This window comes from Mobula birostris, chromosome 14 (assembly GCF_030028105.1).
Source record: "Mobula birostris isolate sMobBir1 chromosome 14, sMobBir1.hap1, whole genome shotgun sequence".
Taxonomy (NCBI): Eukaryota; Metazoa; Chordata; class Chondrichthyes; order Myliobatiformes; family Myliobatidae; genus Mobula; species Mobula birostris.
The window spans coordinates 88,444,522-88,468,382 of record NC_092383.1 but is presented as its reverse complement, the minus strand read 5'-3'; the positions used below and the strand labels follow the sequence as shown (position 1 = coordinate 88,468,382).

The 23,861-nt window shown below is 42.5% G+C and overlaps 1 protein-coding gene across 1 annotated transcript in view; it reads left to right on the top strand.

Annotated features, from left to right (window-relative positions):
- Window positions 1-212: 212 nt before the first annotated feature.
- The window catches only part of LOC140210070 (AMP deaminase 2-like), a 163,048-nt gene continuing 139,399 nt past the window's right edge, over window positions 213-23,861 (top strand). Inside the window, exon 1 of the mRNA XM_072278854.1 lies at window positions 213-519. Within this exon, the coding sequence (XP_072134955.1) occupies window positions 510-519 (10 nt within the window). The 5' untranslated portion in view covers window positions 213-509. The remainder of the gene's footprint in view (window positions 520-23,861) is intronic.

Below are 23,861 nucleotides of genomic sequence, written 5' to 3'. Positions count from 1 at the left end.
TGCTGTTTTGATCTGTGGGAAGTTTACTTCGCAACAAGCTGTGTGGGAGAGAGGGAGGGAGAGAGAGAGAGAGGGAGGGAAATAGATCTAACTAATGTAACAGTAATGAATGCGTTACAAATTACAAATTACCTTATTTGCATTTCAGTTAAATTCTCAGGTTACAGTGACGTATTTCGCTGTTATCCAGTCTAGGGGGCGGGAATGTTCTCTTGATGATTTTATCGGAGAATTTATTTTCTTAGCGGAAGAGAAACCAAGCCTTGCAAACTGCGCCGCACTTCCGAGTAAAGTCCCTTTCCGCCTGAATTTGCCTGTGATCTTCCCCGTCGCTGGAACGGTTTCGCAGACGTCCTCCGTGTTTCTTTACGAAAAAGACCTGACATTTTAAGCGGCTTCCGTGGCGTTTGGAGGTTGTAATTGATCGGCGGTAAATATAATTCACAGACGTTCTTTTGTCTGCCTCTGCTAACTTTTCTGTCCGGCTGGAGTTTGAAGAAGTTTCCACCATGACGACCGGTGAGTGAAATACCTTAAGTTAAGTATCCACCGCCTTATGTGCAACACTGCCACTCAGTTATGAGTTATTTTGTAGAGAGGATGTTGGAGTCACTTGCAAATGTTAGTGAAGCAGGGCTGATCAGAAGTTTATTATTTAGTAAACACACGCGCCTGCTTTTTTTTCTGTGTGTGAAAAAGCACCCTGTCTGATTTCATTTGGTAATTGATATGTTTGGAGCAGGATTTTCCGAAAGAATGCGGTGCCTCGCTTAATGAAAATGTTTATATACTATCAGCATTGCATTCAAGGTCTGAATCAACGATGTGTGATACAAATCGCGTGAGCTGCTTCCTCATGCATCAGTCGACCAGAAGTCGAAATGTGCGCTGATGATTGCAGGAGGTTCAATTCCAGCAAATGGAAACGGACAATTGATCTTGTGGTTTCAGAAGGGTCTCGAAGGTTCAAGATGAAGGGTTTCAACCCGAAACATCGACTGCCCTCCCCCCCCCCCCCCAGATGCTGCCTGACCTGCTAGGCTCCTCCAGCAACTTGTTTGTTGCTCCTGATTAGGCACTGGTGAGCTGTCGTGTTGCAATCTTTGTGGTGCAAATTCTTCCACAGTTCTGCTGTTAGGGATTTCCGGGACTGAATTGCGTCAATAATAAATAATGGTGATCTGTTTGCAAGTTGTTCTCCGTCAGGCAGGAACGTATTGAAGCCAAAATTAGATTAGCCATTGAACAGCAGAACAGGCTTGAAGGGCAGAATGGTCTACTTCTGCTTCAACTTCCAAGGACACGAGAAGGGTTAATTGAACAGGACTATAGTCATGTGATAATAACAAACCAATATCAGCTTGGACTGGGAGCTGGAAAGTACGTATTTAAATATTCCCAAGGCTTATCATCTCTCCTCATACATGCTGGGATGCAATTATGGGCACGTAAACAAGAGCTCTGCAAAATTTTCACCCTCAATTATTGCTCAGGGACAATTTTGAGCACTGGAATTATGAAAGCTTAAATAGGGTTGTGTCATTTTCTTTAAGGTAGAGGCAGCTAAGGGGAAATTTACGCAAAATGCTGGTTGAACTCAAGCAGGTCAAACAGCATCTTTGGAGAGGAATAATGAGTCGACGTTCACCTGGCTTCACCTATCACCTTTCAGCTTGTACTCCTTCCCCTCTTCCCACCTTCTTATCTTGGCTTCTTCCCCGTTCTTTTCCAGTCCTGATGAAGGGTCTCAGCCTGAAATTTTGACTTTTTATTTCTCTCCATAGATGTTGCCTGAACTACTGGGTTCCTTCAGCATTTTGTGTGTGTTGCTCAAGACTTCCAGCATCTGCAGAATCTCTTGTGCTTGAGGGGAAAGTTAATTGCATTGCAGGGGCCGAGAGAGAAGGGATGGGAAAAATCTATTTCTCACAGCAAAGGTCAGTCGCCAGAGGCCATGGAGTTAAAGTAAAATGGGAGTAGGATAGTGAGGTGTTTATTCTGCCCATAGAATGGTTCAGTTAGAGACTCCTGATCTGAAAATTTAAAATATGCTGGAACTCTCAGCAGCTCAGATGGCAATTGTGGAAAAAGAAACAGAGTTATAGGCATCCGTTAGTCTCGTGAGACCATGGATTTGCACCTTGGAAGGTTTCCAGGGTGCAGGCCTGGGCAAGGTTGTATGGAAGACCGGCGGTTGCCCATGCTGCAAGTCTCCCCTCTCCACGCCACCGATGTTGTCCAAGGGAAGGGCACTAGGGCTGATACAGCTTGGCATCGGTGTCGTCGCAGAGCAATGTGTGGTTAAGTGCCTTGCTCAGGGACACAACATGCTGCCTCACCTGAGGCTTGAACTAGTGACCTTCAGATTACTAGACCAATGCCTTAACCACTTGGCTGTGCACCAACAACAGTTATTGTTTCATAATCATAGCCATAGAATATAGCAGATAGAAGGAAGCCCTTTGGCCCCACCCAGTCAGTTTCAAATTGCTTTTCTGCCCAGTCCCATCTACAAGCACCTGGACCTCCATATCCCTCCCATTGCTGTACCTATCCAACCTATTTTAAATGTTGCAATTGAACCTGCATCCACCATTTACACTGAAATGGTGGATGCAGGTTCAATTCCACACTTGCACCACCTCTTTGGGCTAGGTCAGGCCAGATAGTTTTTCGTCTATCAGATAATTTGTAACTTGTGCTATTTTGCACTGTTGGTATGCAACTTGTGAAGAACTAGCACCATCCTCTGAGTGAAGAAGTTCTCCTTCAGGTTTCACCCTAAACCTAATACAGGTTGAGTATCCCTTATCCAAAATTTCAACATCCAGAAACCTTCAGAATCCTCCGAAATTCAATTTATCTTGAGCACTGAAATGACATCACAAATGGAAAATGCCACAAGACACTGACACAAGGCCTCTGCAGATCACAGACAGTTCTGAGAAGTAACCTCACATATAGAAACATAGAAAATAGGTGCAGGAGTAGGCCATTTGGCCCTTCAAGCTTGCATCGCCATTCAGTATGATCATGGCTGATCATCCAACTCAGAACCCTGTACCTGCCTTCTCTCCATACCCCCTGATCCCTTTAGCCACAAGGGCCATATCTAACTCCCTCTTAAATATAGCCAATGAACTGGCCTCAACTGTTTCCTGTGGCAGAGAATTCCACAGATTCACCACTCCCTATGTGAAGAAGTTTTTCCTCATCTCGGTCGTAAAAGGCTTCCCTCTTATCCTCAAACTGTGACCCCTCGTTCTGGACTTCCCCAACATCAGGAACAATCTTCTTGCATCTAGCCTGTCCAATCCCTTTAGAATTTTATACATTTCAATCAGATCCCCCCTCAAGCTTCTAAATTTGTATGTAATGTAATGAATGGAAATTAAAGAAAAATAGAAAAACACTGCATAAAACAAAAAATAATAATTTTGATCATGTCATCATAATCAGTGTGAACATCTGCTGCTTAATGGTATGCCAATCATGAAACGAGCAAAGATCTATTATGGCAAACTGGAAATGTAAGGTAATTTTGAATATTCAGCAGGTTGCAGAAATTTAAGAAAAGGCATGCCTTAAATTTTTAAAGCATTTGCTGATCTTGAAAATCTAGCACCAGAACAAGTCTACAGTGCTGATTGTTTTTGTATCTTACATAAAAACTAAAAAAAGTTAAATACAAATACAGTGTACTGTAACCTTTTAATCAAAACACTGTGGGTGGGGACTGAAAGCCTGCCGTTGTTTGTTGTTGCTCAACAGCTGATTCAGGTATTCTCCCAATGTTGCTGTGCTGGTATTGTTACCCTGCACACATTATATTTTCATTATGTTAATAGTACGGAATAATTTTTACTGTTAAGTAAATATGTGTGATGAACAAGTGTAAGATAAAGACTGCTTACCAGTAGCACATAAATTCGGAGTTGGAAATTATGTCGATCCCAAGCTATCTCACTATATATTCCAAAATAGGAAAAAATCCAAAACAGTTCCTGCCCAAGCATTTCGGATAAGGGGTACTCAACCTGAAGTATATGCAATTCTAGTCGCCTACCTGCAGGAAAGGTATCATGACCTTGTAAGTGTGCAGAGAAAGTTTCCACAGGTGTTGTCGGGGCTTGATGACCTGAATTATAGGGAAAGGTTGAGTAGGTTAAGACTTAATTCCCTGGCATGTAGGAGAATGAAGGGAGATTTGATAAAGGTATACAAAATCATGAGGGGTATAGATAGGTAAATGTAAGCAGGCTTTTACCACTGAAATTGGATGAGACTCGAATTAGGGATCTTGATAGCAGTGTTAGTTATTTGTATACCATGCAGGTAAATCATGCATCCAGACAAAATGTAGGGCGAAATTTGTTCACTTGGACGAAAAATGAATATGCAATATCTATTGTGGCCAATAGATGGTGTCTGAGGTGATTTTTGAATAGAATATCTAAAGCAGGGGTCCCCAACCTTTTTCGTACTGCGGACCGGTTTCGTATTGACAATACTCTTGCGGACTGGCCGACCGGGGCGGGGTGCCAACGGACAAGAGTAGCAGTCAAATACGCAGGGTTTACCCCGAAAAGACTACAATGACCATGAAGCCTTGCGCGGGCACCATTGCGCATGCGTGTACAATTTTACCTCTACAAATCGTTTTTAGCGATTCTGTTCGGGGTGGGGGGTGTTGTTAATCATGACCAGAATATAGATGATAATTAGCTAATACACTCAATTTCGTTTGAAAAGAGTTTATCTAACGAATTTAATATTAAACACACAGCGCACATTTTCCTCGCATGAATATAGTGATAAGTCAATTATCAGGGGAGCTTGAAGTAAATGTTGAACGACTTCCAGTAGAAGTGGTAGAGGCAGGTTCGATATTATCATTTAAAGAAAATTTGGATAGATATATGGACAGGAAAGGAATGGAGGGTTATGGGCTGAGTGCAGGTCGGTGGGACTAGGTGAGAGTAGCGTTCAGCACGGACTAGAAGGGCAGAGATGGCCTGTTTCTGTGCTGTAATTGTTATATAGTTATATAAGTCAATAGCATCATAACATTTTAAGTATCTTTTGGATATTAAACACGCAGCACATTTTTTCCCCGTATGAACATATAAAATTATTGCAACACACCAATATCGCTGAATCAGTGGGAGCCCTGGGCTTGTTTTCCTGCAACAAGACGGTCCTATCGAAGGGTGATGAGAGACAGCGATACTCGAAGGGGGTTCCTTATGTCCAGTCTATTCCGCAATGTAGTTTTCATTGCAGAGATACGTTGGAAATGGAAGCAACGTTTTCAGTGCTTTTGTGGCTACCTCAGGATATTCAGCCTTGACTTTGATCCATAATGCCGGCAGAGATGTTATGTCAAACATACTTCTCAGCCCGCCGTCATTTGCAAGCTCGAGGAGTTGATCTTCTTCCCGCGCTGACATGGGTGACGCGCGGGTAATGACCTTGCGTGCGTAATGGCTCAACAGTGGGCGTGGCAGGGAATGAGAAAAGGTGCAGCTGACTCATATCGTTTCCTCGCGGCCCGGTGGTTGGGGACCGCTGATCTAAAGGTTAGCTTTATTTGTCATATGTACATCAAAACCTGTTTATGTCAACACAAACGAGAAAATCTACAGATGCTGGAAATCCGAGCAACATACACAAAATGCTGGAGGAACTCAGCAGGCCAGGCAGCATCTATGGGAAAAAAAGTACAGTCGTCATTTTGGGCCCTGCAAACCTTTCAAACGAATGTTGTTTTCATCAACAACCAACACAATCTGAGGATGTGCTGGGGGTAGCTTGCAAGTGTTACCATGCTTCTCTCAACTTACTATCCATAATCTGTGCATCTTTGAAATGTGGGAGGAAACCAGTGCACCCAAAGGAAACTCACACAGCTACGAGGAGAGGTCCTTGCAGACAGTGCCAGGAATTGACCCCGAACAATGGTGCTGTAAAATGTTTTGCTAACTCTTATGCTACCGTGCTGCACTGATCTTGAATGAACGATAGCAGCCTTAATATGCATTGGAAATCCAAAGTATGTATGAGGATCTGTTCACTAGACTGTCTGTTGTGTAAGGTCATGTCGCTCTGCTGCAGGAAACTGAAAGATTGTATGCAACACACATAAAATGCTGGGGGAACTCAGCAGGTCAGGCAGCATTTAGAAAACGAATAAGCAGTCGACGTTTCAGGCTGGGAATCTTATTCCGGACGGGAAAGGAAGGGGAAGATGCCAGAATAAAAAGGTGGGGGTAGGGGAAGGAGGATAGCTAGAAGGTGATAGGTGAAGCCAGGTGGGTAGGAAGGATAAAGGGCTGGAGAGGAAGGAATCTGATTGGACAGGAGAGTGGATAATAGGAGAAAGGGAAGGAGGAGGGGACCTGGGGGAGATGATAGGTTGGTGAGAAGAGGTAAGGAGCCAGAGAGGGGAAAAGAAGAGGGGAGGCGGAAGAAAATATTTTTTTACTAGAAAGAGAAATTGATATTCATGCCATCAGGTTGGAGGCTACCCAGATGGAAAATAACGTGTTGCTCTTCCACCTTGGTGAGTGGCCTCGTCTGGCACAAGAGGAGGCAATAGACCGACGTGTTGGAATGCAAATGGGAATTGGAATTAAAATGTTTGGCCATCTGGAAGTTTCGCTTCCGGCAGGTGGAGTGGAGGTGCTTGGCAAAGTGTAAGTGGTCCACTTACAACGAGTCTCACAAATGTAGGGGAGGCCACATCGGGAGCAGTAGACACAATAGACAACCCCAGCAAACTTGCAGGTGTCATGTTGCTTCACCTACAAGGACTAATGGGCCTTGAATGGAGATGAGGGATGAAGTGAATGGCCGCTTGCAGAGATAAATGCCAGGAGGGAGATTAGTGTGAGGGACGGATGGACATGTGAATCATGGAGGGAGCAATCCCTGTGGAAAGCAGAGAGAGGGAGAGTGGTAAAGATATGTTTGGTGGTAAGATCCCTTTGGAGATGGTGGAAGTTGCAGAAGATGATGTGTTGGATGTGGAGGCTCATAGGTTGTAGGCAAGGGTAAGAGGAACTCTATCATTTTTAAAATGGCAGGAAGATGGGGTGAGTGTGGATGTTTGGGGGATGGAGGAGATGTGAGTGAGGGCAGTGGCAATGGTGGAGGAAGGGAAACCTCATTCTGTGAAGAAGGAGGACATCTCTGATGTCCTCAAAAGGAGAGCCTCATCCTTGTACCAGATGTGGCGGAGATGAAGGAAATCTAAAGATTCTGTGACACTTTTCAAAAGTGCTGAACCTTTGGACTTCTCTGTGCCTAAGGGGTTTGGAGTCTGGCTCATTAAAATAATTTAAAGTAAATACAATAAAATTTGTGAAAACTATACATAAACAAAGACTGATAAGCAACCAGTGTGCCAAAATAAGACAGAAGTGCAAATTGCTTATGTGTGTATGTGTAAGCAAGTAAGAGGGCTTTGTAATGTAAAGTGGAGGAAGATGTATTTTTTGAAAGAATGGGGGATTGAGGGCTGCAGGGATCTGGTACAGAGTAGGAGTTGAGGCCTGTTGTAGATTAGCAGGCTTGAGGGGCCAAAGGGCTTACTCCTGCTGCTATTTTTTTTAATGTTCTGTAAAAGAAATGTGCTGTGTTTGCTGGCGACCATGCACAAGTCATGAAAGGAACAAATATATGGTGTGACAATCAGTGGGCTTCTGTGTCCTGGATGGTCTTGTTGATGGAGTCACATCACACTCATCCAGGCAAGGGGAGAGTACACGACCTGACTTTGCTTTGCAGCTGGTTGAAAGGTTTTGGGGTGCCAAAATGTCACAAGGAAAATTAACCCTCTGTAACCATAATATACAGTTCTGTGCAAAAGTCTTATATAGCTAGGGTACTAAAGACAGTACTGTATTTGTCAACTTGGAGCGGAGAGTGAGTTTGCAAATCTGGTGGGAGCAGACGATGTTGGGAATGGCAAGGTGGAGCACCAGGGAAAGGGTTTGGGACAGGTGGCAGAGAAGGAGTGCTGGGGTGGGGAGTGGCATGGGTGCAGACACACCCAGCCCTGAGACAACAGGCAAGGTCATTTGATTCCGAACAATTGCTATATTGATCATTACAGAATATCTCTCTGGTGCTTCCTGCTCCCTCCCTTCTCCCTTCCCCTTTTCCCAACCAAGATTCCCTTCTTCCTGCCCTTTTCCCGCTGTCAGCCCACAATAGGCACCTGTGTCAGAATCAGGTTTATCATCACTCACATACGTCATGAAATTTGTTTTATTTTGTTGTGGAAGCAGAACAGTACAATATGTAAAATTACTACAGTACTGTGCAAAAGTCTTAGGTGCCCTAGCTCTCTCTCTCTCTACATACATACATACATATATATATGGTTGGATCATATTGAGTTTCTAGCTAAATACTGACCTCCAGGAGGTGGGTGGCAGGGGACTTAGTCACAGTAATTGTGCTGCCACCTCACTCTTTTTGGATAGGTCAGTTATCACATCTACCATCAACTTCTAGACTCTCATTGAGCAGGGCTGCTCCCTTGGCTTGATGGCAGTGGTAGAGCGAGGGATAAGTTACAGACTGGCAGAGTCCATTTTTACCTTTATTTGTGGTCCATTTGAGATGAATCCCATTGTGTAATGGTAGCACCATCTTACACAATGGGGGTAATGCTTGGTGAAAATAAATGGAATAACTATTACATTAGCATGTGGGTAGGTCACTTGTATGAGTTCTTTCGTGGATTGAGGTATGTATGACAGATAGGTGGATGAGAACAAGGTCCGAAAGTCAAGTAGGTTAATGATGTTCTTTCGTTTCCACCTGTCATGGACTCAGTCTTACTGTTTACTCAGCCCATTCTTGATGATAGGCATTGAACTTCACCCAGAGTACATTTCTGGACCAAGTAGTCTTCAATGCAGGGGGAGCACTGATTCAGTCAGACAAGAACAGTACGTGGCATTTGGGAGAGTTCCTTGGCTGTGTTTGACAATACAAGACTTCATGGAGTCCATGATCAATTTGAAGAGTTCCATTCCTTTCCAATTGTTTTCCACTGCTGGTGGGACTTATCCAATGACGATAGAATGCACTCAAGGATTGTGATAGGTGATTCTAGATGTTGACTGAAGGATATAATTCTATGAATAAAATTGTTGCTGGATTACCCGTTAACACTGTCCTGTTAGACAGCTTTTTCATCTTGGAGATCATTAATGGATATCCATGAGAAGGAATTTGCAAATTGATTGGATTGAATGACATTTGAATTCAAAGTTCAAAAGTTCAAAGTAAATTTTATTATTAGAGTACACATATGTCGTCACATACAACCCTGAGATTCTTTTTCCTGTGGGCATACTCAGCAAATCTATAGAATAGTAACTATTACAGGATCAATGAAAGATCAGGTAGAGCATAGATGTCAACAAATGCAAATATAAATAAGTAGTAATAAATAACAAGAGCATGAAAGAACAAGGTAAAGAATTCTTAATGTGAGATCACTGGTTGTGGGAACATCTCAATAGATGAGCGTAGTTATCCTCTTTTGTTCAAGAGCCTGGTGTTTGAGGGGTAGCAACTGTTGTTGAACCTGGTGCTGCGTGTCCTGATGCAGTTGTACCTTCTTCACATGAGTTGATGCCAAGTTTTTCGTATCATTTTATTTTTATTTTGATCAGACATTTTGGTTTAATACCACAGACCTGCTTTGTCATTGTGGTTAATAATCGACCGCTTTGTTCTGGGAATGTAATCACTTAGGGGACACAGTCCAAAAAAGGATGGGAGGATTCCTTCCCTGAAGAAAAGTAGTGAACAAGGTAGGTTTTTATTACAGACAAGTAGATTCAAGATCACCACAATTGGCACTAGATTTGATAAAACTTCATGCTTGATTAGTTACCTGAATTCAGATTGCCCAGCAGCTCTCGTGACATTTTAACACAATCCAGGCTTCTGGTAACTCATTGAACCAATTGATGATTTTTTTTTCTCTTAAAGACGGTGGTTGCTGTTCCAAAGAATGAGAAAAGTGATATAAATTTATTATAAAAAGTCCTGAGATTCATTTTCTTGTGGGCATACTCAATAAATCCATGGAGTAATAACCATAACAGAATCAATGAAAGACCGCACCAATTTGGGAGTTCAACCAGTGTGTGAAAGACAACAAACTGAGCAAATACAAAGAGAAAGAATTAACAATAATAATAAATAAGCAATAAATATTAAGAACATGAGATGAAGAGCCCTTGAAAGAGAGTCCATTGTTTGTGGGAACATTTCAAAGGTGAGTGAAGTTGTTCCCTTTGGATCAAGAGCCTGATGGTTGAGGGGTAGAAACTGTCCCCTGAACCTGGTGGAATGAGTCTTGAGGCTCCTGTACCTCTTCCTGATGGCAGCAACGAGAAGAGAGCATGTCCTGGGTGGCGGGGGTCTCTGATGATGGATGCTGCTTCCCTGTGACAGCGCTTCATGTGCTCTATGGTGGGGAAGGCTTTACCCCTGATGGACTGGGCTGCATCCACTCCTTTTTGTAGGATTTTCTGTTCAAGGGTATTGGTGTCTCCATATCAGACGGTGATGCAGACAGTCAATATACACTTCACTGCACATCTATAGAAGTTTGTTAAAGTTTTAGATGTCATGCCAAATCTTTGCAGACTCCTGAGTAAGCAGAGGCGCTGCCGTAATTTCTTCATAATTGCACTTTGGTGCTGGGCCCGGCACAGATCCTCTGAAATAATAACACTGAAGAATTTAAAGTTGCTGACTCTCTCCATCTCTGATCCTTTGATGAGTACTGGCTCATGGAGCTCTGATTGAGCAGTCATTTCAGGAAATGTGGGTAGGTATATGCCTGGGGGGGTTGGGGGAGGAAACATAGAGGACTTTGGTCCAAGTGCAGGTTGATGGAACTAGGCAGATTAATAGTTTGGCATAGATGAGATAGGCCAAAGAGTCTGTTTCTTTTCTGTAGTCTTCAGTGACTCTATGCCTCTAAATAGATTGCCTAAAGCTTAATGTGCTACATGTTTTCCCCTGGTTTGTGTGATATTTTGGAGCTTACGTGTTTTGTTTGATTGACATACTACTCCTACTAACAGAGTTGCAATCTCCACAATGTGGTTGTCTGCAGGTGCTGAGCACAGATTATGTGATTATGTATTCTGAGTGCAGAGAGTTCACACAGCTCGTGTTTAATTTTAGGACAGGCTGCAGATTCCCATTTGCTTCCTCTGCCTCTTTCCTGACCTCCCCAGTGTTACATGTCTACCTTGCACCATCATTCCCTTAGCTTCATCGAAGCATGTTTGCTAATCGATTTCTTGGCATTTTATTTTTCAATTGTACCTTCAGAATATTGCTGCAATAGTACTCTTCAGAAGAATGTCTATTCTGAGTCACTTCACTGCTGCTACCATCTCAGACTCTTTCTGCCTTTGGTTCTGTAATTAGAACATAGAACAATGCAGCACAGTATTGGACCTTCTGCCCACAATGTTGCATTGATCTTTTAGTCTACTTGAAGATCACTCGTAACACTTCCCTTCTACACAGCCCAGAACCCTCTTTTTTTTTCATCCACATAACTAACCAAAGGACTGTTAAATGTCCCTAATGTATCAGCCTCTACCAGTAGCCCTGGCATCGCAATCTAGCCACCCAGCACTAACTATGTTTAAAAAAAACAACCAACCAAACAAACATGCCTCAAACATCTCCACTAAACATTCCTCCAGTCACCTTAAAAGGATGCCCTCTGGTATTATCCAATCCCTGGCCTGGACTTGCGGACATCAGGGTTCCAACCTCCAGACGTGCCTACCCAGGAACTTCTACCCTCAGGCTTCAACTGCCAGACTTGCCGATATCTGGACTTTGGCAACCTCTGGATATTGACCTCATGAATCGCCTGTCACAGGACTTTGATCTCCAGGCCCGACCTCCAGACATTCTAGACTTCTGGGCCTTGAACTTCTGACTTCGCCAAACTCTGGGTTTCAACCCCAGGACTTGTCAATCATGGGCAGGACCAGCAAACTGACCACCTCAGACCTCCAAACCTGGGACTCGTTGACCTCGGTAATCATCAGCCCTTGTTCTCAGAAGCTGCAGATCTTGACATGCTCCATCCCTGGAGATCACTGGCCTCCAAGCTCGGAGCTCTATGTCCTGAACATTCCCCCTGGATCCTTTCCCCAACTCTACATTCTACTCTCCCATCCCTATCCCTAATCCCTAACTGACCACCAACCTCTCACACTATTCCCAAAAACTCCTCCATACAATCATAAAAAAAACTCTCGATATTCAGTATCTAATAATTGATTTTGGTCTTGCTTCATCTTGATGACATCAAGGAATCCAAGTAGAGTTAGCTTCTATATGGACCGTGGAGAACATTTTGCATATCTGTTTGGTTTTGAGCGGCCACTGCATAGGATTGGAAAAAAACTGCAAAGAGTTGCAATCTCAGCCATTTCCATCCTTGGCGCCAGTCTCCCCAGCATCAAGGATATCTTTAAAAGGTGATGCCTGAAAAAGGCGGTGTCCATCATTAAGGACCCCCATCACCCAGGTAATGCTCTCTTCTCATTGCTAACATCAGGAAGGAAGTACAGGAGCCTGAAGACACACACTTAATATTTTAGGAACAGCTTCTTCCCCTCCATCATCAGATTTCTGAACAGATAATGAACCAACCATGAACACTATCTCATTATTTTGGTCTCTTTATGTACTACTTACTTAATTTGCTTTTATATATTATTGTGCAAAAGTCTTAAGCACATGTAAAAACATTCTGTAAAGTGAAGATGCTTTCAAAAATAATGAATAGTTTCTAAATATCAAAATAATTTACTATAAAGAGCAGTAAACAGTTAAAAAAAAACTAAATCAAATCAATATTTGTTGTGACCATCCTTTGTCTTTAAAACTGAATCAATTCTCTTGGGTACAATGTCATGCACTTTTTTAAGAAAATTGGCTGGTAGGTTGTTCCAAGCATCTTGGAGAACTTGCCATGGTTCATCTTCAGATTTTGGTTGTCTCGTTTGCTTCTGTCTCTCCAGACAATCCCAGACAGCCTCGATGATGTTGAAATCAGGGTTCTGTGGAGGCCATACCATCTGAAACCATATAAAATATCTAGGGTGCTTAGGACTTTTGCACAGTACGGTAAACATATATTTATTGTAATTTATAGTTTTATGTATTGTACTGTATTGCTGCTGCAAAGCAACACATTTCATAACATATTTCAGGATTATAAACCTGATTCTAGTTTGGGTGGTAACTTCCTACTGAAAAGGCCACTGCAACAGTGTATCCAAACTGAAACTTAATGTTGGCCAAACTTTTTTGGTTCCTACCAAAAAGTTGGAGAAACTTCAGTGGGAATATTGTGCACAGTTCTGGTCACCATACTATATGAAGGGTACGATTAAGGTACATAAAGTTCAGAAAAGTATCACAATGATGTTGCTGGGTTGAAGGGCTTGAATTACAAGGATTGCTTTCTCTGGAGTGAAATTGGTGGATGGGTGACCTTATGGACCTTCTTTATTCCTATAGATTTCTACCATTACCCAAGGGGTCCATGGACCCTAGGTTGGGAACCCATGTAATAGAGAGGTGTATAAAATCATGATGGGCACAGTTAATATGGATGGTCTCAGACTTCTTCCCTGAGAGGTTTACAGTGAGAGGGGAAGGATTTGAAACCTAAGAGGCATGTGTATCTCAGAGGGTGATGGGTATATAGAATGAGTTGACAGAGGAAATGGTAGAGATAGGTACCATTACAATATTTAAAAGATAGGTTTGTGGATAGGAAAGGTTCAGAAGGATATGGGCCAAATGTAGGCAAATGGGACTAGCTTATGTGGGAAACAGGATGAATTGGGCCAAATGGTCTGGTTTTGATGTTCTATAACTCTAGGACTCTAATTATGTATCATTCACCAACCCACGCACCTCGCCACCTCAGACTCTGTGGGAGGGTGTTAAAACCTTGCCATTTTGCTCTCCACCCACATCCTGCAAGTGATGGGTGTTTTAGTGAAAACCTCCCATTAAATCAGCAAATTTGGAAACCTTAAGCATAGTACACTGTAATTAGAGAGAGCTTCTATGATGCCAAAATTCCCTGATTCGTATAATTATACCACTACGGCAAGCTAGATTTTTTTCTTCCTGAACTCTAAAGTGTCAGAGGAAAGTAATATATGAACATGTGCTGTTTACAATATTAACAACATTTTTCACTTGGGACTTTCCAGAAAATTTGTGGAAAATCACACAAATCTATTAAAGGAGCAAGTTAATATTTTGTTAATCAAGTTAATCCCTTCCCACCTATGTTCGTGACACTTCTCACGCTCTTAAACTTTTCGATGATTTTAAGTTCCCTGGCCCCCACCACTTTATTTTCACCATGGATGTCCAGTCCCTATAATACTTCCATCCCCCATCAGGAAGGTCTCAAAGCTCTCCGCTTCTTTTTGGATTCCAGACCTATCCAGTTCCCCTCTTCCACCACTCTGCTCCGTCTAGCGAAATTAGTCCTTAGTCTTAATAATTTCTCCTTTGGCTCCTCCCACTTCCTCCAAACTAAAGTTGTTGCTATGGGCCTAGCTATGCCTGCCTTTTTGTTGGCTTTGTGGAACAATCTATGGTCCAAACCTGTTCTGGTATCTGTCCCATACTTTTCCTTCGCAACATCGACGACTGCATTGGCGCTGCTTCCTGCATGCATGCTGAGCTCGTTGACTTCATTAAGTTTGCCTTCAACTTTCACCCTGCCCTCAAGTTTACCTGGTCCATTTCCGACACCTCCCTCCCTTCTCTAGATCTTTCTGTCTCTATCTCTGGAGACAGCTTATCTACTGATGTCTACTATAAACCTACTGACTCTCACAGCTATCTGGACTATACCTCTTCTCACCCTGTCTCTTGCAAAAATGCCATCCCTTTCTCGCAATTCCTCCGTCTCCGCCGCATCTGCTCTCAGGATGAGGCTTTTCATTCCAGGACGAGGGAGATGTCCTCCTTTTTTAAAGAAAGGGGCTTCCCTTCCTCCACCATCAACTCCGCTCTCAAACGCATCTCCCCCATTTCACACACATCTGCTCTCACTCCATTCTCCCGCCACCCCACTAGGAATAGGGTTCCCCTTGTCCTCACCTACCACCCCACCAGCCTCCAGGTCCAACATATTATTCTCCATAACTTCTGCCACCTCCAATGGGATCCCACCACTGAGCATATCTTTCCCTCCCCCCCCCCCTATCTGCTTTCCGCAGGGATCGCTCCCTATGCAACTCCCTTGTCCATTCGTACCCGCCATCCCTCCCCACTGATCTCCCTGCTGGCACTTATCCTTGTAAGCGGAACAAGTGCTACACATGCCCTTACACTTCCTCCCTTACCACCATTCAGGGCCCCAGACAGTCCTTCCAGGTGAGGCAACACTTCACCTGTGAGTCGGCTGGGGTGATGTACTGAGTCCGGTGTTCCCAATGTGGCCTTCTATATATTGGCGAGGCCCGACGCAGACTGGGAGATCGTTTCGCTGAACACCTACACTCCATCCGCCAGAGAAAGCAGGATCTCCCAGTGGCCACACATTTTAATTCCACGTCCCATTCCCATTCTGATGTGTCTATCCACGGCCTCCTCTACTGTAAAGATAAAGCCACATTCAGGTTGGAGGAACAACACCTTATATTCCGTCTGGGTAGCCTCCAACCTGATGGCATGAACATCGACTTCTCAAACTTCCGCTAATGCCCCACCTCCCTCTCGTACCCCATCCGTTATTTATTTATATACACACATTCTTTTTCTCTCTATCCTTTTTCTCCCTCTGTCCCTCTCACTATACCCCTTGCCCATTCTCTGGGTTTTTCCCCCCTCCCCCTTTTCTTTCTCCCTAGCCCTCCTGTCCCATGATCCTCTCATATCCCTTTTGCCAATCACCTGTCCAGCTCTTGGCTCCATCCCTCCCCCTCCTGTCTTCTCCTATCATTTTGGATCTCCCCCTCCTCCTCCCCCTCCCACTTTCAAATCTCTTACTAGTTCTTCTTTCATTTAGTCCTGATGAAGGGTCTCGGCCCAAAACATCAATTGTACCTCTTCCTAGAGATGCTGCCTGGCCTGTTGCGTTCACCAGCAACTTTGATGTTTGTGGCTTGAATTTCCAGCATCTGCAGATTTCCTCATGTTTGAGTTAATATTTTGAATGCATTGGACCACAATGATTGATAATTGAGACCACTACTGCTAGCATTAACCTGTTTTTGCTTTGAATATCCACCACTGATATATGGAGTCAGAGTTGTACAGCAGGCCTTTTGGCTCACAGAATCTAAGCTGACCATCATGCCTATCTTTAATAATCTGTGTCTTGACACCTTGTAAACTATTGTTGTTCTTGCTTCCTCTTCTCGCAGCGCATCAAGTAGGTTAAAAGGTTGGCACAACATAGTGTGCCAAATGGCCTTTACTGTGCTATACTGTTCTATGTTCAATGTTCTAGTACAGATACCAGCTGCTCTTTGTTTGGGGGAAAATACTTTTCAGATCCCTTTAAACCTCATCCCACTTACTTCAGATTTATGCTCTCTTGGTTTAGTCACCACGGCCATGACTGTCATTCTGGCTCTCTATTTGATTTTCTTCTTCTTATTGGGCCCTTAGCTCTCAGTAGCATTTTGGTCATTGATCTCCTGTGTCTCCATTGTCCAAAGTCAATGGTATAGTCGGAGTTTCTGAATGTTTCTGCAGTCCATTTTATCCACTGTACAGAGGATTGGCCTGTACAGCTTCACCAGAGTCCAGTTGGCCGGCCTTACATTTTCACCTCTTATGACGGGTATGTAGAGCTGGACTTTGAGATGTTTATACAATATTATGCTTTTCATAATTTTACACTCCTCCACAATGTCTCCTCTGAGCCTTCTTTACTCCAGGAGAAATAGACACAGTCTATCTAATTGCGACATAAAACTTGTATCCTCCAATCCAGGCAGCATACCAGTGAATCTTTCCTGCATCCTTTCTAGCTTAGTTACATCTTTCCTATATAAAATGGCAATCAGAACTGCACACTTGCCATATGACTTATCATCTGTCTATCTATGTTGCTGCTTTTAGGGAGCTACAGTATGCATGTTCCAAGATGTTTCTACTGAACAACATTCTCAAGCACCCTGCAATTCATTGTAGATCTCCTGTAATTTAATTTCCCAAAATGCATCCTGTTGTAGTTGTCTGAGTTAACCTGCATCAGCCATTGTCTTGCCTACTTTTCCAGTTAATCTGCATCCTGCTGTATCAGAGAACCTTCTTCACTGTCCACTATATGACCTATTTTGGTGTCATCTGCATACTTAGTAGCCATACAACTACATTCTCATCCCAATCATTAACATATACAACAGAGAACTAGTGCCAATCCTTGCGGCACACCACTGGTCACAGATCATCAATCTCTAAACAACCACCACTGTCTACCTCCTACCACTGAGCAAATTGTGTAGCCAATTGGCCAACTCAGACTTGATCCCATGTGATATTGCCCAAGGTCTTAGTAAAGGTCTTGGGGAAGGTTTAATTGACGCAGTTTGTGGATTGGACTCTGCAATTCATGTTATATGTGTTTTTGATTACTCCTTTTTTTATTGCTATTTTGTGCAATTTTGATCAGGATGGACTGGCTCTGTGGGCAATGAATGACAGCGCTAAATTGAACTGAACATTCCTAGATTGTTTCAATGTGGTTTGATGTTTAATATTCTACGTTTTTTCGCTTGTTTTTTTCTGCTGTTGGCATTGCTTTTTTTTTTGCGTGTTGGGTGTTTGATGTTTTCTTTGAAGGGGTTCCATGATGTTTTTGTTTCATGGCTGTCTGTCTGTTTGGAAGTCGAATTTCAGGGTTGTATACTGCATTCATGATCTGGTATTAAATGTATTTTGAATCTTTAAAGTCCTATTTTAATCTGTCTGGACCTGTTAGAATTTTATAATTTACTGTGAGATCTTTTCTCATTCTTCTGAATTCCAGTAAATATCGGCATGACTGCTGTGTCAATCTTCCTATCCCAGAAATTAGTCCAGTTAACCTTTACTGCATTGTCTCCTTCCTCAGAGGCTGAAACTATATACAGAACTCCAGATGGAATCCGCCAGTCTGTACAGCTGCAGCAAGCTATCCCTGCTCCTGTACTCCAACCATCTTACAATGAAACATACACCTTTCTGACAGCTTTCTGTATCCAATTACTTGATTTCTAACTCGTTGCATCTAAATGCCTGCTGTTGGGATGGCATGGGGCAACCAAATGAGTTTCTTAAGCAACAAGCAATCTGCTGGAGGAATTCAGTGGGTTGAGTAGCATCTGGGGGCGGGGTGGTGGAAGGGGTGAAGGAATTGTTGACATCTCGGGTTTAAGCCTCCAGCATCTGCAGTCTCTTGTGTCTCCAGTTATGTTTCCTATTTCTGATATTTGTTCAGGTGATCATAATGCACATCAGTGACTCTAAACACGATTGCCTTTGAGTATTTTGTTCTCACTATCTCTTTCTACAGTTGAGGATCATGTATGAATAAAGACCATGTTGCTGACATATGATAAGACATAACCGTGTGTGTGGGATTATTTTTACCATGACATTAACTGGTATTTTTTTTAGATTATGAGGACACTCAGTCCTCGTTTAATGTCATTTAGAAATGCATGCATTAAGAAAGGATACAATGTTCCTCCAGAGTGATGTCACAAAAAAAAACAGGACAAACCAAAGACTAACACTGACAAGAGCATATAATTGTAACATATAGTTACATAATTACAGAAGGGAAGTGAAAACTGCTAGAGTTGTGTAAACATGTAACCACAACAGTAACTGTTCAATATAAGTGGATCATGCACCTTGCAACCCGTGTTCTTTTGAATTTGTTCAGTTACAATACAGAAGTTGTAATTAAATGACTTGAAGATGAACCATTCCTTATATCAATGTTTGTTCTTTGTCTCCATGGTTTTCCATATGATGGAATGAATCTATAGGTCATCCTTTTTAACTAGTGTGGCAACTGTGAGGGATCTGTGGAGGTGGATCCCTAGATCCCCTTGTTCTTCCACAGTGCTAAAAAACTTGTCATTAACCTTGTACCCTGCCCTCAAATCCAACTTTCCAAAAGGTATCATTTCATACTTTTCTGGATTGATCTCCATCTGCCATCTCTTAGCTCAGCTCTGTATCCTGTTAATGTTCTATTGTAACATACAATCTTCTGCATTATCTACAACATCTCTAATCTTCATGTCATCTGCAAAATTATTAACCCACCCTTCTACTGCCTTGCCAAAGTCAATTACAACAAGCAGCTCAAGTCCCAGAACAGATCCTTATGGAACACCACTAGTCACGAGCCTTCAGATATTGACTAAGAAATTTCAAGTTTGAAGACTCGTGGGTTGTGGGTCTGACTACATATTTTCTAAATGAAGGGTGGCTTTTCTGAGACCATTACCTGTGACTGAAATGGAATGGATACTGTTTAAAGCACACTCATACATTTAATGAATGAATTTAAAAACCTCCAAAGGTTTTCTTTGGACTAGAGCTTTAGTAATGTGCTGAATATCAAAGAAACAAAACAAACAAAAAAACAGGCTATTACATCTTTTTGAGCTTGTTCTATTTTCTGGCGATCAACCAGAGCAGTACTAAACTGGAGGTAACACACGCAAAATGCTGGTGAACGCAGCAGGTCAGGCAGCATCTATAGGAAGAAGTACAGTCGACGTTTCGGGCTGAGAGGAGGTGCTAAGTTTCAATTGATGTTAAAGTAATGCCTTATTCACCCCCTCAACTTTCAATCTCACCATTTGCAGATCTGCAAGGAGTTCTCTCCAAAGTTTAAAACAATTAATAACATAATAAGAAGTATTATCTGCCTATCATGTTGTTGTTTGCATTCAAATCAGCATTCATGTTTCCTTTAGCACAAGATTGAAAGTACTCACTGGGTTTTAAATTTAGCTTATTTCAATGTCCTGAGGCTGTGAAAGAGCAAAATAACCCTGAGGCCCTTTTGTTTTTAATGTGGCTGATTGAAGCAACTATTTGATCAATTTGTCTATATTCTGTGGATGTGGTGAATGATCTGAATTATAGTTAAGTGCCATAGGCATCACTTTACAAATACATTGGGACTGCACAACGTTTAGGGCAGCATTTTTAACCTTGGTGCAATTGTACATTGATTCAATAGCAAAACTCTGTGCATTGGAAGTGGCTGGAATGTAAGTACGGTCCTTACTGATAAGACCATAAGACAAAGGAGCAGAATTGTGGCATTTGGCCCATCGAGTCTGCTCCTCCATTCCATCATGACTGATTTATTATCCCTCTCAACCCTATTGTTATCCCTTCTCCCCATAACCTTTGATACCATTAATCAAGAACCGAGTAAATATACCCAATGACTTGGCCTTCACAGCTGTCTGTGGGAATGAATTACAAAGATTCACCACCCTCTGGCTAAAGTAATTCCTCTTCACCTCTGTTACAAAATTATGAGGGATATAGACAAGGTAAATGCAAGCAGACTTTTTCCACTGAGGTTGGGTGAAATTAGAACTGGAGGTCATGGGTTAAAGGTGAAATGTCTGAGTGGAACATGAGGTAGAACAACTTCAATCAGTGTGGATGAGCTGCCAGCGTAAGTGGTGGATGCCAGTTTGATTTCAATATTTAAGAGAAATTTGGATACGTCCATGGATGGGATGAGTATGGAGGGATATGGTCCCATTGCAGATCACTGGACTAGGTGGATTAATAGTTTGGCACAGGCTAGATGGGCCTGATAAGGCCACTCTCAGTGTGGAGGAGCAACACCTTGTATTCCATCTGGGTAGCCTCTAACCTGATGGCATGAACATCGATTTCTCCTTCTAGTAATTTTTCCCATCCTCCTTCCTTCTTTTTCTATTCCCCACTCTGGCCTCTTACTTCTTCTCAACTGCCTATCACCTCCCCCACTACCCCTCCTTCTTCCCTTTCTCCCATGGTCCACTCTCCTCTCCTATCAGATTCCTTCCTCTCCAGCCCTTTACCTTTCCCACCCACCTGGCTTCACCTATCACCTTCTAACTATCATCCTTCCCCTCCCCCACCTTTTTATTCTGCTATCTCCCCCCCACTTCCTTTCCAGTCCTGAAGAAGAGCATTGACCTGAGACGTCAACTGTTTATTCATTCCCATAGATGCTGCCTGACCTGCCAAGTTCCTCGAGTATTTTGTGTGTGTCGCTAGTAATTTTATTGTTTCAATTGACATGACGAGTAAATTCAGAATGTACGGTATTCTCATTATCCAAAAGCCAATCCCAGAAGTACTGACTGCCCATTTCGCCGCTGGCTTTTAGGGCAGCAGTGAAGGTCCCCCATCCCTGGTGGTGTTCAGGGCTTCCTTCATCATGTCAGTAGCTTCCTCTTGGTTTCACTACTGTCAGTCATGCAAGTCCCAGGTGGAGACTCAGGAATACTCTTGCACCCAGATGTAAAAGGATTATTCATTGCTGTTTCGATAACAATTTTGTTTTACCAGTCAGGATTGTTAGCCCTGAGCTGAACCTCTGAACCCTGAAGAAAATTCCACGAGTGCATTCCATTTTATTTAATTAATATTGTAAATTACTAACACAGAGTGGACAATTCTGAGTCATTGCTTGCTGTCAACAATGTGGAAATAAAGGAATCAATAACTTATAACTTGTTATAAGACAATGGCAGATTAAGACCCAATCTCATTACTCTGGTTTTGCAGTCACATTAGATAAACTTAACAGATATATTTGTATAGGTGGAATTGTATTTATAAGTATCATGTTTCATAAAGAGTTAGGATTTTTTTCTAAACTGTGACTTCTGTACTTATTGGCCATTATGCTGCTGGAATTTAGGGCAGCAATGATGGTTGTCCATCCCTGTCTGTCCTTGGCCATACTGTTACACACAGATATAGAAGGATTCTCTATTGCTGTTCCTGTAACAATTTATTTTGACCATTCAGGGTTGTTAGCCCTGAGATGAACCCCCCCGAAATTGGAGGACCAGTGGACTACTCTTAGTCTGGCCTTTGCCATGTCTGGCATGAGTGAGTGACCCTACCAAAAGCCAAAGCATAAAGCCCTGACCACAACCAACACAGCTCCCTGGGTCATTGATGCATGCAAGTCTCCAAACCATGACAAGGTTGTGGTCCTCTTGGAGATGTGACTTCTGTAGGGGCTCAAAAACCAATCCTTTGTGGAAGTTTTCACCGGGGCATGGTGGGTGGGGTTGAACAAATGATGTAAAATCAACAAGTAATTGAAAGCTCGATGATGTATTTTGAGTCAAGAAGTTCGTTCAACATTATATAAGGTACAGGGAATAGAGAGTGTTGATGGGCTCCCTGGCATCTGCCTGAATCTGTTTGTAACCTTGGTGTTGTGTTTGACCAGAGACAAGTTTTGAACCAAACAAACAAAATATCACATATAGTCACTCTTTGGCCCAATATGTCCATGGCAACAAAGATGCCAATCAACTTGGGCTCCCTAATTTCATCTTTGTGGCATTTCTCAACTCCACCCTTGCCTCAGCGGAAAGCCATACCTATGCCTTTGTTACCTTTATTGACTATTCCAGCACATTTTTGCCCAGGTTCCCTTATTCTACTCATGACAAATTAAAGGACATCCAAAACTTTTCTCACTGCTGCCATCAGATAGCAGGTACAAGAGCCACAGGACTCACACCACCAAGTTCAAGAACAGTTACTACCCCTGAGCCATCAGGCTCTTGGAACAAAAGGAGATAACTATGCATTGGTTGGTTCCCACAACCAATTATCTCACTTTAAGGACTCTTTATCTCATTATACCATGTTCTCGTTATTTATTGCTTTTTAATTATATTTGCACAGTTTGTTGTATTCTGCACTCTGGTTGATCTTTCATTGATTCTGTTATAGTTCCTATTCTATAGATTTGCTGAGTATGCCCACAGGGGAATTAATCTCAGGCACACACAAAATACTCTGTAGATGCTGGGGTCAAAGCAACACGCACAACATGCACAACACGCTGGAGGTCGGGCAGCGTCCGTGGAAATGAACAGTCAACGTTTCCGGCCGAGACCCTTCATTTCCATGGATGCTGCCCGACCTGCTGAATTAATCTCAGGGCTGTATATAGTGACATATATGTACTTTGATAATAACATTTACTTTGAAGTTTGAATTCAGCTGCCCTTGTCCTACTTCCAGTTTGCCCATTACCTCTATGCATTCTTAATCATGTCTCAATTTTAAAATCCTCAATTTTCCCCTCCTTTACCCTTTAGTCATTCATGCCCATTATATTTCTCCAGTTGTAGAGCATTTGAACATCCTGGGATTTAATTGCCCTATGAATGGCCAGAAGTCTTCAGCTCTGAAATTTCATCCAAAACCACTTCTCTCTTCTTCTACTGAAAGAAAGCTTTCTCTTTAACAAAAAATTGGGTATTTCCTTGCATGACCCTTGTAGCGGTTGCCTGACAACAAACGAAAATGGCTCAGAGATTAAGCACAGGGGCTGGTACAGTATGATGCGTTATCCAAAATAGTGAAGTTCCAAAGTTCAGAGGAGTATGTTCGATCTTTTATTAAGAAATCAGCAAAAACGAACTATCTTGTAATGATAAAAAAACTGATGAAATAAGCAGTAGTGTTAGCAATCTTAGCACATTAGAGAAATTAATGTTGTTCAGTGGTCAACAAAAAAATTTCATCCCCGGCCTCCT